This window comes from Poecilia mexicana, unplaced genomic scaffold, assembly GCF_051168715.1.
Source record: "Poecilia mexicana isolate PSO_F unplaced genomic scaffold, ASM5116871v1 scaffold_20, whole genome shotgun sequence".
NCBI lineage: Eukaryota > Metazoa > Chordata > Actinopteri > Cyprinodontiformes > Poeciliidae > Poecilia > Poecilia mexicana.
In genome coordinates this window covers 16,146,181-16,160,261 of record NW_028263389.1, presented here as the reverse complement: position 1 = coordinate 16,160,261, position 14,081 = coordinate 16,146,181, and the positions used below count along the sequence as shown (strand labels likewise).

Genomic DNA, 14,081 nt, shown 5'->3' with positions numbered 1-14,081 from the left:
TTTCGCTGACTCCTACTTATGTCAGCCAATATCTCATTTCATACAGTGTTTTTTTTTATTCACTCTATGTAAACATCTGGTTTTAACTGTATATTACAATTAGCACAATTAGCGCAGTTAGCATTACTACCTTTGCTTTACTCTGTGTGGCCTTTCTGTTACCGTCTCTCTCAACTTCATTTAAAACTTCCCGCATGTACTAACATTGTGTATTTTTCACTCAGTAACAACTTCCACAGTAAAGAGTTTCACTGTTAGCTTGAGCCAGTAGCATTAGCATGTGGTTTGTTCACTAATCAGGAAGTCTTATTGAGTTTCAGACCGTGAAGTCACTGATGAGGACTAATAAGGCTGAAAGATTTTGAGTTGATTTCTTTTTGCATCTGTAGCCATTGTCGACTAGATAAATGTCTGAGTTATTAAGTTGAATCTAAACCAAATAGAACCTCAGTTATTTCCAATAACAGAAAAAATGTTAACTATTTAGCTTTCAGAAAAATGTCAGGGTGAGACTTTATGATCTGATGCTTAGGCTAAGTTGGAAGATGGAAAAGAACAAGTATATCTGTGAAGTCATAGAGAATACTAGTGTTTGTAATTGTTAAAATCAGCAATGTAATCTCAAAATAAGAATACATTTTTTCTTGTGTTCCCAAAACATCTGGAGTTGAACTCAGCTCAGCCTGTTGAAGTGTGAATTTGTTCAGATCTAATAAAGAGCTGAACTGTGTTGCTTATGTTGGCCTGAAATCTAATCAGAGTGTTGGCCGTCTCACGGTGGACGTCTCACGGTGGATGTCCCAGCCTTCAACTGACCTCTTTGTCATGTAAACTGGTCTCTAACTGAAGACACTTCTGTCCATTTATTTACAACTCTATGCCTGTTTCTGCTGTTTACTGGGAAAGGAAATGAACTCTGTTGATTTGTAGGCTTGAAAAAGATACCCACACTTTTCCAAAATGTGGAACTTTTCCACATTTTGTCACAAACTTTTTTAATGATTTTTTTTTTTATGATTGTTATAATTTACCACTACCAACCTATGAGTAGGCTATAATTGTGAATATGATTTTTTAAAGATTGTCAGATATTTTCATTCAGCCCCTTGAGTCTTTTCTGTAGAAGCATATTTAAAGGCTTTTGCCCATTCTAGCTCAAACTCAGACAGATTGTCACAAAATTTTAATTGGATTTTATTCTAGAATTTGACTAGGCCAAACCGTCCCATTGAATCTCAGTCTGTAGAGAAATCTGTTTGGATGTGAAGTCAGAGCTAAGAGTGGTCTGATTGTGATTTAAACTTTATTCATAATTTTACAAGCATGATTTTCGGCCACTGTTTATGTCCTGATTTACCCCGTCTGGCTTCTTCTGGTGCATAATTATGACACACGACTCATCACTGACATAAATGTTGAGTTTATGTCAGACTGCAGACGCTTTGAAAACAATTGGATGTGTACCTTTGTGGCACAGATTGGATTTTTTTGGCATGGTGAAAATATCAGAGTTGAACCGTTGAGATTGCTGTGAAAAAGTTGGATTTGGTGGGTTTCCTACCCAAACTGGATTTCTGCAGCTCCTCCAAAGTCTGTTTAGAAGTTCCTTTGTTATATAATATTCCAAAGAAATGAGTTAAAGTTTGTGGTTGACAATATGTGGAAAAGTTTGCGTAACAGCTCAAAGGTTCAGTTTTTTTTTTTTTTGTTCTCTGAAGCTGATTTTAATGAATAGCTGCAGTTTGTTGTTGTAGGGCCATGTTAGATAGTTAAAGTCGATCTTTGAGACGGTAAGCAACATCCACAGATTAACCCGCTAACTCTTCAGCTTGTTTGCCATTTTCTCCTCTCTTTTTGCTTCGCTTGTCACTGATAAGGTTTCATCTTATTTTCCAGCGTGTGTGTGTGGGAGCAGCTCTTCATAAAGGCCGACTCGCTCAGAGATTCTCTCCCACACTCCTCATCTCCGCTCTGTTTTTCTTTCTCTTTTTTTGTTTCTCTATTCTTTCAGCTCCACACTTGGCATTCCTTGGCTCTCATTCGCACTACGCCACTCTGGCTGGCACCCGACCATACATCAGTGAATATCTTGGTTTAAGTTCTTCCCTCCTTTTTATCCCTTTGGTTTGTTTCCTTCTTTACAGCTCAGATGTGCAGTTTGGTGGTTGAACCATGTAGGCTCGCTATTACTGCTTGCCTATGTTATTTTTTAATCTTTCTGGAGTGATGCCCTGCCATTGCTGAGCTGTAAACCTTTAACCACAGCTGATTGCTCTCTGGCTGAGCTCTCTACTGGCTGCTTTCATCCTACTTTACTCTACATTAGTAAACTAGTGAGTCCCATTAGACATAATTCAGGAAGAAAACCCCAACAAGCATCCCGAATCCATCTTTTCACCAGTGGCTTATATTTGTATCCAGATAATTTTGCTGTTTTGTTCTGACTCCTCCATCCCTGCTTTGGGGATTATTTTTGTTGGGTTTGTTAAGGGCTGGACAATAAATCAATAACAATATATATTGCAATAGATGTATGATCGATATCAGTAATTAATACATCTGATAGGATATTCATAATATAGAGTATTCACTGAACTCCTTATAGCTAGTTAGGAATCAACTAACTCACTCACTCTTTGGTTGCCTAGCAACTCACACATTCTTTGGTTACCTAGCAACAATTTGTTGAGTAACTTGCAGCAGCATCAGTTGCCTCATGACTGCTTAAAAAGTAAGCTGAATAATAACGGTGTGAATTGAAAACTGGATAAAACCACAAAGTTTTATCACAATAACAAATTTAGCTGGACAATAAATTGTCACAGAAGTTATTGCGACAAACGATAATATTGATTTTTTGAGAGAATTTTAAAGAAATATAATGCTTACGTTGAGGAAGTCAGCAGAATGTCTTCCAACAGAAAAACGAATGAATGACAACAGTTTGTCTTCTCTCTCCCCTTCAAAATAAGAGCCTAAATTCTGGTGTGAAATGTATACGTTTGTGTCCGCCACGATGGCAAAATAATCTCAAAGGTCATAAAACTTTAAATTCTAATGAACATTTAATACTGGAACGGAAAGACGTTTTAAATATGTCCAAGCATCCCAAATCCAAAATAAATTAATAAAACAACATAAACAACAAATAACATTAAATATGAATTATCTGTAAACCAGTGCGCCAGACTGAAGACTTTTATCATCCAATTTTTTGGTAGAAAGAAAGAAAAGAAGAAAAACGATAAATAATACAAATGGAAATGATCATGCACTTAATTGATTTATTTCCGGAAAAGTGATGCCATCATCTTGGTAGTATTTCAGATACTGAAAAGAAAAAACTAATCAGTAATTATCAATATTGACCGATATGAAATGCTTATATTGTGATACTTTTTCAGCCATAGCGTCCAGCCCTAGGTTTGTTTGATTCGTTGACTTCATCACCTCATGTGTCTTATGTGTCACTCCTCCAGCTCCTCCCCCATCCGGCCCTTCCTCCACACTCACACCAGGAGGTAGCTCCACCCTGTCCAAGAAGAGACCTCCGCCCCCGCCTCCTGGACACAAACGCACCCTGTCCGACCCACCCAGCCCGCTCTCTCACAGTCCGCACAGTAAAGGGGGCGCAGTAACCGGGGGTGAGACCGCAAAGCACACAAGAAACAGCAGCTAGCCGGCTCGACTCGGGGTCTCCGCTCCAGATATCAGATGGAAATAAAGAGCTGTTGTTTGAGATTAGGAGCCAGTGTTAGAAACACAAAGTCATTTTCTCCATCAGACTTCCAAAGAGTTTCCTGTTGGTGAAGCTTCAACCATATTTAAACGGTTTGTTAGCCTCTTCCTGTTGGGAAGTAAGAGTTTCTATACAGGATGGAGATGTAGACACTGAATCCATCCATCCATCCATCCATCCATCCATCCATCCATCCATCCATCCATCCATCCATCCATCCATCCATCCATCCATCCATCGGTTCACCCATCCATCCATCCATCCATCCATCCATCCATCCATCCATCCATCCATCCATCCATCCATCCATCCATCCATCCATCCATCCATCGGTTCACCCATCCATCCATCCATCCATCCATCCATCCATCCATCCATCCATCCATCCATCCATCCATCCATCCATCCATCCATCCAATGGTTCACCCATCCATCCATCCATCCATCCATCCATCCATCCATCCATCCATCCATCCATCCATCCATCCATCCATCCATCCATCCAATGGTTCACCCATTCATTCATTGGACCTTTGATCCATCCATCCATCCATACATCCATACATTCATCCATTACTGTCATCCATCCATCCATCCATCCATCCATCCATCCATCCATCCATCCATCCATCCATCCATCCATCCATCCATCCATCCATCCATCCATCCATCCATCCATCCATCCATCCATCCATCCATCCATCCATCCTATGCTAGCAGTAAAGTTCAGCTTTACTGCTAGCATAGTAAGCTACTTGCAGGTATTTAAATCGCAAAAGTTGTTTAATTTACGTTCAAACCCATAAGAAGTTGACTTTTTATATTGTTGGGCTTGTAATTATTCATCTCCGACTGTTTTCCTCCTTCCTGTCACACACACACAGGCACACACACATACACACACACGCACACACGCATACACACGCACACACACACACGCACACACACACACACACACACACACACACACGTCACCACCCGTCCACAGAGTAAATAGCAGCAGTTCAGATGACATACTCATCATGGAGAGCTCAGCCAGAAGACGCCCTCCCCTCATTGTTTTCTTTAACCATCACAGCATGTTGATTTGTTTCCACATTTATACCAAATTAATTAATTCCTCCGGCCGAGCTCTGATGTGGCGTTCAGTTTTTTCTCTGTTGTTGTCGCCAATGTTAATATTTCAGGAAGCGACTCCACCCCTCCGCCGGTCAGTAAGATGTCCCCCGTGTCCAACAAGTTTGAAGGCATTCCTCAGCAGCAAAGGTAACACAGAAACAGACTCACATCTGTTGTCGCTTTTTAATCATTAAAGGTTTTCTTTGTAAAAACAAGATGATTTTCTTAATTTTGTCTGAAATTTAACATTTCTTCAGCACTACTTCAAGCAACACAAAGTCGACACTTGGTCCAAGGGTTCTTCCCAAACTACCTCAGAAAGGTGCAACATTTATCGCTCCATTCAGGGTTCAGGCAGGAAAAATCCTGTTTCCTTCCCTGTTGTCTTCCTTCCTTCACATCTTCATTCTTTCCTTTTATCCTTGTTCCCTTACTTCATTGATTATCTTTCCTTCCTGGCTCCCTTCCTCATGTCCCTTTTTCTTTCCTTCTTCTCCTAAGAAGGAATAAGGGAAATACTTGTCTGAGCTTTTCCCTATTTCCTTTTATCTTTGTGTCCTATCTCCCTTTTTCTGTTTGCTTCCTTTCTTGTTCCCTAAGTCTCCTCTTTCTTTCCTTTAGTTGTGCCCTTTTTCTCTTTTCTTATGTCCTTTTTCTGTAATTGTTGCTTCTTTCCTTCAATTTTTCTGTTCTTCTTTCCTTCCAACCTTCCAGTTTTCTTTTCTACTTCTTTTCCTTCCTTCTCTACTTCCTTACTTCTTTCTGTCCTTCCTACATCCTTTCTTCCTTCTTTGGTTCTTTCCTTTCTTTGTTCCTTGGTTCTTTCCTTCCTTCCTTCTGTTTTTCTGTCCTTCTTCCTTCCTTCCTTCTGTTTTTCTGTCCTTCCTCCTTCCTCCTTCCTCCTTCCTTCCTTCTGTTTTTCCTTCCTTCCTTCCTTCCTTCCTTCCTTCCTTCCTTCCTTCCTTCCTTCCTTCCTTCCTTCCTTCCTTCCTTCCTTCCTTCCTTCCTTCCGTCCTTCCGTCCTTCCGTCCTTCCTTCCTTCCTTCCGTCCTTCCTTCCTTCCGTCCTTCCTTCCTTCCGTCCTTCCTTCATGTTAAATTCCAGTATTTTGTATTTTAAAACCAACATGTCGGACATTCCCTGACATTATTTTCATAATTTATCATTTTTCTTCGTGGTTTTCCCTCCAGTGGCGTTGAGAAAGATTGACACCATCCACCATCCGTCTGTGGACAAGCCCAGCCTTCCTCCAGAGGTCTTCCAGAAATCTCCGCCACCAACCGAAACCGCACACAAGGCGCCCCTGGCTGACAGGCCGCAGCTGGGCGACCTGCCACCCAAACCACAGGTTTCCGAACTTCCCCCCAAGCCGGGAGAACTTCCTCCGAAGCCGCAGCTCTCCGACCTCCCCCCTAAGCCCCAGCTGGGCGACCTGCCGCCCAAACCTCAGCTCAAAGACCTTCCCCCCAAGCCGCACCTGGCAGACCTTCATCCCAAACCGGGGACGTCCGAGTCCGCTCCCCGGCCCCCTGCTGGGGATTCAACGACGCAGAGGCCGCAAACGCAGCCGCCCCCTCCGCCTCAGACTCAGCCGCAGCAGCAAGACTCGCCGTCGCCCAACCAGCAGGTGGCGAACATAGCGACTCCATCACAGCAAACCGCAGAGGACACTAACGGGACGCCGCCGGGGACCGCCGAGACTCCGGTGCCACTCCCAAGGAAGATCAATACAGTATGAACACTTTTTAGCTTTTGAATAAAAAATTTTCTCTTTTTGTTTATTTACGAGAATTGTACAATGTTATTCTATTAAAAGCAGCTACTCATTGTCATGATGGCAAATTTTATTGGACAATAAATTTTTATAGAAATAGAAATTATTGCGATAACCGATAATATTGTCTTGAGCCCATTTTCAAGTGGTCATGTACAATGGCTGTGCCATTACTTTAAATTCTAACAAACATTTAATTCTGGAACTGAAGACATAAATACCTAAAATAAATAAACAAAACAGAAATAAATGTACTGTCATTTAAAAGCAAAGCACCAAAGAGAGCAAAGCACCAGACTGAAAACTTTTGTCATCCAGTTTTTAGTAAGAAAAGGGTGAGAAAAGAGAAAAACAATAAATCATGCAAATGGAAATTATTGAGCTTGATTTAATTTATCATGCAATAATTGTTTCATTGCTTTTAGCTGGTTTTACCTCTGTACAATGGCTTCTGGAAAAGACAAGTGTTTTGTTGTTGACTTACCATACAGAAATCACTTCCTGCATTCTTGTTGGTTTTGCAGGAGGCCCTACTTCTGCTTTTCAAAGATGTAAAGTTGTATAATTGTGCATCTGAGTGCAGCCATTTTCATGTGCAAGTGCAAACGTTAAGTTAGGGGCGTGGCCAGTTTCTGCATATTTTGATTTAAAGACTCCCTAAAAGATGTTTTGCAGTAGTTATTTTAGCTTTCCTTTTTGTGTGTCCAGGGTAAGAATAAAACCCGGCGGGTGAAGACTATCTACGACTGTCAGGCGGACAACGACGACGAGCTGACATTCGTTGAAGGAGAGGTGATCATAGTTACAGGAGAAGAGGACCAGGAGTGGTGGGTGAGTTCTGGCAGAAATGTCCACGGCGCTGGTTGGATTTCCTCACAACTTTTCAAGATATCATCCTTCGTTCTCTGCTTCTCTTCCCAGATCGGACACATCGAAGGAGATCCGGACAGAAAAGGCGTGTTCCCCATGTCTTTTGTGCACATCCTGAGTGACTGACAGCCAGACTTGCACTACGTCTCTCCCTAAAGTGGGATTTAATGTAAATAAATACCTTATCACACAGTAAAACCCCTGGTCACACAGCAGGTGTCCTGAAGAAAACAAAGTAATGAAGAAAACCAAGAAGGCTCATCCACGCTGTACAAAGAATGTGTGTATTCCTCCTCTACCAGTATTATCTTAACCCTTATAGCATGGCTGAGACAGAGCCACTCAAAACAAAACCCTAGCACTTACCTAGAAGTCTATGTTTATGCTGTTCCTGTGTATATATGTATGTAAATATATATATTTGTGTGTGAGTGTACATACATGTTTTATTGTACAAAACATGTACCTGCTCTCTGCCTGTCCGAGGTTGGTAGAGCGTGAATTTTATCTGTATTACTTTCACCGGCCCTCGAGTAATTATCATCTTATATTTCTGTGGGGTTGGCAGAGTGGGGCGGGGGGGATAGATATGAAATTGAATGTGAAATAGGTCATGTCATTATTTGTCTTGCATCCCTGTTTACCACCATAGTTGACTGAAGAGGCAGGAGTCTCCCGCCGATCCTCCCCCAAAACGGGGGGACAGTATTCTCATCAAGTGTACTCCTTGTTCTTGCTTGCTTTTTTGTGTGTTACACGTATTATGGTTGTTTTACCGTACAGAAACCTGCTGCTACTGTGTGGTGGATTTAAAAAAGAAGAAAAAAAAAACATTCAAAAGCCTGTGGTTCACTGTAGGTCACTAATTTTACTCCTTGTTACACTGTCCACCCGTACGTATGCTCTGTGTGTTGAAAACCCGACGCCATCTCAGCTTTTCCTTGGTGAAACGACGACTGGAAACGAGTGGAGTGCAGCGTTCAGACACTCACCTCAGGGTTTGAAGAGCCACTATAAAAACCTAGCAGGACTACACAGAAAAAAAAAAAAAAGAAGCAGTATATCCTGTTGTTTTAAGCCACTATCAACCACATGTATGGGAATCTCAACAGGACATCTTAGCAATAATGTTTTTTTCACAGGCTAGAAGCTTCAGAACCTGTGTTCACATTTCAGTGTCTTGTAAAACCTCATGAGCTTGAATTTTGTTCAGTTTTTTTAAGTTTGATCTAGTTTGAAATCATTCCTTGTTACTGGAGAACATTTCCAGGTTGCCTGTGAACCAGAAATGTCTTTTAGATGAAGGTTGTGGAGACTATGTATTTTCACCCAGTCCTCACTGACTTACAGTTCTTCCCATGTTAAGGAACAAACCCATCAACCCATTGTATCATTAAAAGTGCTGTACCGAAACAATGAGTTTGTTTTTTTACTTGTGGTTTGAATTAACTCCAAGGGAAACTGTTATTACTGGACTTCATATTAGAGGGGAAAATATTCCAGTCGCATTTCAACACGCGGCCTGGGGAGACGTTGAAGATTAGGGAACCTACTGGTTTGTGAAATGGAAAGTCTGGAAAACCAGTGGTATGTACTCGTTTTGTTCTGTGACCAGAACAAGTGAAGTTTCTTCAAATTTAACAAAATTGGTGTGAAACATTTTGTGTTATTTTAAAGATAATACATTTCTCCGGAGGTCAAAGGTCACACCAGTCAGTCTGATTTTACAAAATCTAATTAAATATGGTCTCAACTATGCTGTTTCCAGACATCACCAGAGATTAAATTAAATGATACATGTATTGCACTTTGTTTATGCTGCTAAAATAGAGGATTTGATTGACACCAAAGTTACTTGGTTTTCTTAATGTGGGGAGGCTGGTTGACCTTTTATGACCTCTGGAAACAGCTTTAAAATCTATTTTTACTGTACAAACCAGTAAAATATGTAATTTGAAGACAGGATCCAACTTCACTCAAGCGAGTCGCTACTTTGGTTTATCTTTGGATCTTCATTTTATTCTGCATGCAGAATAAAAACTTCCTTTTCAGTTTGGCATATTTCACAAATTTATATTCAAAGCTTTCCCTCATGTCTGTTTTGCTTCCAAACATCCAGCATGTTAGAATCTGATCTTCATCAAAAGTTAAACTTAAGTTTCTTCAAATATACAAAATGCTTTTTTCCTTCGTGTAGCTTGTGCAAATCAAAATCCTGAAATTTGGTTTACAATACAGCAGTCACTGGTTTGATTGGCAGCCATGTTGAATTGTCAAATTTTCCAGAATTTAGTCTCGATTTGAGTTTAAATTCTAAAGATTTCCAAGAAGTTTGCCATCTTAAAATCCACAACTTTGAGGCTAACCTTGAAACTTCCAAAGCTGAAGTTTTCCTTTAAACCTTTACATTATTCCAATTTCAAGTTGTGCTTTTTTGCCCCATTTTCCAAGATTAATGTAATTCATCCTGATGAAACACTGGGCAAATCAGGTCTGGAAACAGATTTGTTTGGAAACTGAATTTTAGTTGCTGCCCAGACTCTGCAATCTTTTGATACACCAAGCAAATTCATGCAGACTTTTAAAGACTGAGACCACAGGCTGCTCAAAACGCAAATTTAGTCTTTTTGGTCAGGGACAGAGGTTCAGAGTCTTAGCTTTGACACAAGAGGTCAACATTTACACGTTATACAGGTTAGCTTTGCAACTTTTAGTTGCAAATTTGATAAACTAAACTTTTCCACCCAGTTAGAAATACTTTATTCAATGCTAGTTTATATTTCCCATTTCGCCATCCAATGCCAATACCAAGATATGCCCACCATTCTAGATTCAACTTTTATACAAGTTTTACTTTAAACAGTGCTGAAAGCAGTCATCCATCTTGTTCTACATCAATATGTAGCCTTTTACATTAGCCTAGCTAAAAACCCAACTTGAGTATGCCAACTAGTCTAAACCATTTATACACCAAAAAAATGTCAACTTGCAAGAATGAGACTTTGAACTCAAATATTCTTTTTAATTAAGATTCAGTCCAACTTTACCAAAACTTAGCTTCCAATAAACTTAAATGAAATTGTACAATTCTACAATTTTAGAATCAATATTAACACAGGAATGTCATACACCTTAAAGAAACTATAAACACCATTTGTTGCAACACAAATGTCAACTTTCTCCAAATAAAACTGCTGTTTTGTAGCGATAGAACACATGTAAGCTAAAACCAGCTCATTTGGACGGTTGTGTTTTCTGGGAGGCTTTTGACCCTTGCTCCTTCTCCACAGACTTTATCACCCCAACTGCAACCGTCTGCTTCAGGTCTCTTGCTGCAAAGCGACCTGCAGACAGAACATTGTGAGCACAGGAGGTACAACAAGTTGACATTAGTGCAACCTTTGCTTTACCTAAAGGAGGGTAGGTGAAGAAGCTCTCCACACACATTGGCTTAATGGGAACCAGTTTGACTGTAGCTGCATCTCCAGACTGCAGCAACTGCGGGTTGTCCGCCAGTTTCTTCCCTGTTCTGCGGTCAAGTTTCTCCTTCAGCTCAGCAAATCGGCAGGTGACATGAGCAGTGTGGCAGTCCAGGACAGGAGAGTAGCCCGATTTTATCTTCCCTGGATGATTCAGGATGATTACCTAAAGGAGAAGGATGTTTATTTGAGTCTCTGAGGCAAAATTTATTCAACTTTCTAGGTAACAAACCTGAGCTTCGAAGCTGCGGACGTCAGAAGGAGGGTCATGCTGGGCATTGCCGGCCACGTCTCCACGCCTCAGGTTCTTTACAGAGACGTTCTTGATGTTGAAGCCAACGTTGTGCCCTGGCAGAGCCGTATCCAGACCTTGGTGGTGCATTTCTATGGATTTCACTTCTGCAGTGAGCTTGGCAGGGGAGAACATCAAGGTCATGCCTGGTTTGAGGACTCCAGTTTCAATCTTTCCCACTGGAACTGTCCCAACACCTAGAAAAACTAAAACTGTTAACATCTTATAAACTTAAACATCTTAGCTTCATCATCACCTTCCTATACAACTCTGAAGTCTGGAGAATTGAGCCAAAATAAATCAAGTTGGTATGAGCATCAGCTCAATAGTAGTGTGAAAATACACGTTTCATAATCCGTCTTGAAATATTTCAGTTTCTCAACTATTGTTAAAGTCTCATTAACGTCGAATTGTAATATCGAACCAACATTAACAGTCATCTTGTTTAGATTGGCACATCTCTTCAGTGGAGAATCGTTTAAAGAGGCGGCAATTTCTGTAAGCTTAAAAGCCGTGAACTGGCACATTAAAATACACCAAAAGTAAACGTTAGCAATTAGCTTTAAATGTTTGGCCAGTTCAGCGCTATGAAGCTTACCGGAAGTTGCCTGCTACACGAGAAATCAGAAATAAAGACAGCTGTTAATGTTAATTTGGATGAGCGACCAACACGAACTGAACGACATTCAACATCCTCTTGATAAAACCAATTCTAAAACGGCTCAAAAATCTACGTCATCGTTCACAACTTCTGCTTGCCGAACCGGAAGTAAGCCCAGATTGAATTTTCAAACCTAGGAGAATAGCGTAGCTCTGCACTAATATACCTCCAATTTTGTAGACGTCCTGCAGAGGGAGCCGTAGTGGTTTGTTGATTGTTCGCACTGGAGGTTTTATCGAGTCCAGAACTTCTAGAAGAGTCTTTCCGGTTTCAGCTCCTTCCCTCAGTCGGACCTTCCATCCTTGGTACCACGGCATCTACACAAATAATTTTAAACGCGGTTCGTTGCATCATCTGTCCACTTTAAGCTCCTGAAAAGTTACCTTTTGTGTCGGTGCGATCATGTTTTCGCCCATCCAGCCGGAGATCGGAACAAACGGCACGGCCTTGGTGTCGTAGCCGATCTTCTTGAGGAAGACCTTCACTCCTCGGACCACTTCGTCGAAGCGTTTCTGGCTGTACGGCGGCTCGGTGAGGTCCATTTTGTTCACACAGACTATGATCTGCTTGACGCCCAGAGTGTAAGCCAGTAAGGCATGCTCTCTGGTCTGGCCACTCCTGGAAACACCCGCTTCATATTCCCCTTTGGCCGCGGAGACGACCAGCAGGGCAACATCAGCCTGGAAGACAACAGTCACTCAAACACCGCTCTCAAGAGAAACAGACCATTTATTCTAGTTTTGTTACCTGGGATGTGCCAGTGATCATGTTTTTGATGAAGTCTCTGTGTCCAGGTGCATCAATGATGGTCATGCTGTATTTCTGGGTGTTAAACTTCAGCAGAGAGATGTCGATGGTGATTCCCCGCTCCCGCTCAGCCCTCAGCTTGTCCAGCAGCCAGGCGAACTTGAAGGAACTCTTCCCCATCTGGAAAGAAACGCAAGTATTGACGTATCAGGGCCATGGTAGAGTAAATTTCCTAAAAAAAAAAAACTTCGAAATTTGAGTCGAAGATTTTCCACGTGTGAAACTTTCATTTAAAAGTTAAACCATTTGAGATCTGCATTTCTGAATTTTCTAAAGCAAATGTTTGACTTTTCAAGAAAATCTGAGCTTCAAGAGGCTGAGATTAACTCCTGAAACTCAAATTTTCTAGAAAAAAAATCTTGCAAATTTGAAAAGTCAAATTTGCTTGGGGAAAAAAAAAACCTAGCAAGTCAACTTGGAAATTTTAGTCCAAGTAAAATTTTAAAAACTCGATTTTCCAAGGTTTTGTTTTCCAAGTGTTCAACTTTTCAAGCTCAACTTTTCTAGAAAAAAAACCCCTGAAATTTTAAGTCACAAGTTTGAGAACACAAATGTTCCATCACTTGGAAATTTGTGAGCTTCACAAGTTGAAATTTTGACTCTTGAAGCTCAGAAATTGCCTAGTTTTCTAGAAAATTTGAGATTTTACACTTTCAGATTAAGCAGAGATCTCAGAAACTTTACACAGTTTTGGGAGAAATTTGCCCAGTTTCTCTCTATAACAGCCCTGATATACTGTTACAGGTATTTCTATTGTTTAACATTCCCTCAAAAATAAAAACCCAGTCTCACCTGGGCTGCAGCTTTCTCAAACTTCTCCAGTTTCCGCTGGTCCACGCCACCACACTTGTAGACCAGGTGTCCAGTGGTAGTGGACTTGCCGCTGTCAACATGGCCGATGATGACGACGTTGACGTGAGCCTTCTCTTGCGCCATGGCTGTAGATCAAGCTATAAAACAATAATCACTCCGCGGATACAACTCACACTTTCTCTCAATGTCTTCTGTAAAATGGGTCAACCAGGCAAATTCAGTCCCTTTTTATAAGCCAGACAAGCCTGAAGTGGAGACAGGTGTGAATTAATCAGGCGTGATTAGTTTCCATCTGTGGCGGAGAGGACACAGTGAGAAAACCAGGGGGAAAAAAACTACTGAATCCTTAGAAAAACCCTGTTTAGTACTAAAAGAATTAAAAATAAATAATTACTTTAGTGTCTCTGTTAGTGAGGAGAAGCAGCAGTTAGATACAGAATGGGAAATTATGATTATGGTACAGTGATGAAAACACAAACCTGGATGACTTTAAGTTTTAACTTCAGTATTTCACCACCAGAAGCCAA

The 14,081-nt window shown here is 40.9% G+C and overlaps 2 protein-coding genes across 2 annotated transcripts in view; one reads left to right on the top strand and one right to left on the bottom strand.

The window, feature by feature from the left end:
* Nucleotides 1–8,918, top strand: part of asap1b (ArfGAP with SH3 domain, ankyrin repeat and PH domain 1b) — a 63,574-nt gene extending 54,656 nt beyond the window's left edge. Inside the window, exons 23-28 of the mRNA XM_088001185.1 lie at nt 3,480–3,644; nt 4,927–5,005; nt 5,116–5,180; nt 6,049–6,590; nt 7,341–7,463; nt 7,554–8,918. Coding sequence (XP_087857311.1) covers nt 3,480–3,644; nt 4,927–5,005; nt 5,116–5,180; nt 6,049–6,590; nt 7,341–7,463; nt 7,554–7,628 — 1,049 coding nt within the window. The 3' untranslated portion in view covers nt 7,629–8,918. The remainder of the gene's footprint in view (nt 1–3,479; nt 3,645–4,926; nt 5,006–5,115; nt 5,181–6,048; nt 6,591–7,340; nt 7,464–7,553) is intronic.
* Nucleotides 8,919–10,503: 1,585 nt separating this feature from the next.
* eef1a1l3 (eukaryotic translation elongation factor 1 alpha 1, like 3) lies at nt 10,504–13,761 on the bottom strand. Its single transcript, XM_015007219.2, has 7 exons — nt 13,534–13,761; nt 12,682–12,861; nt 12,318–12,614; nt 12,101–12,251; nt 11,214–11,470; nt 10,913–11,147; nt 10,504–10,846 (listed from the first exon to the last, which is right to left on the bottom strand). Exons 1-7 carry the CDS (start codon nt 13,675–13,677, stop codon nt 10,737–10,739), a joined length of 1,374 nt encoding a protein of 457 aa, XP_014862705.1. The 5' UTR covers nt 13,678–13,761; the 3' UTR covers nt 10,504–10,736.
* Nucleotides 13,762–14,081: the final 320 nt, after the last annotated feature.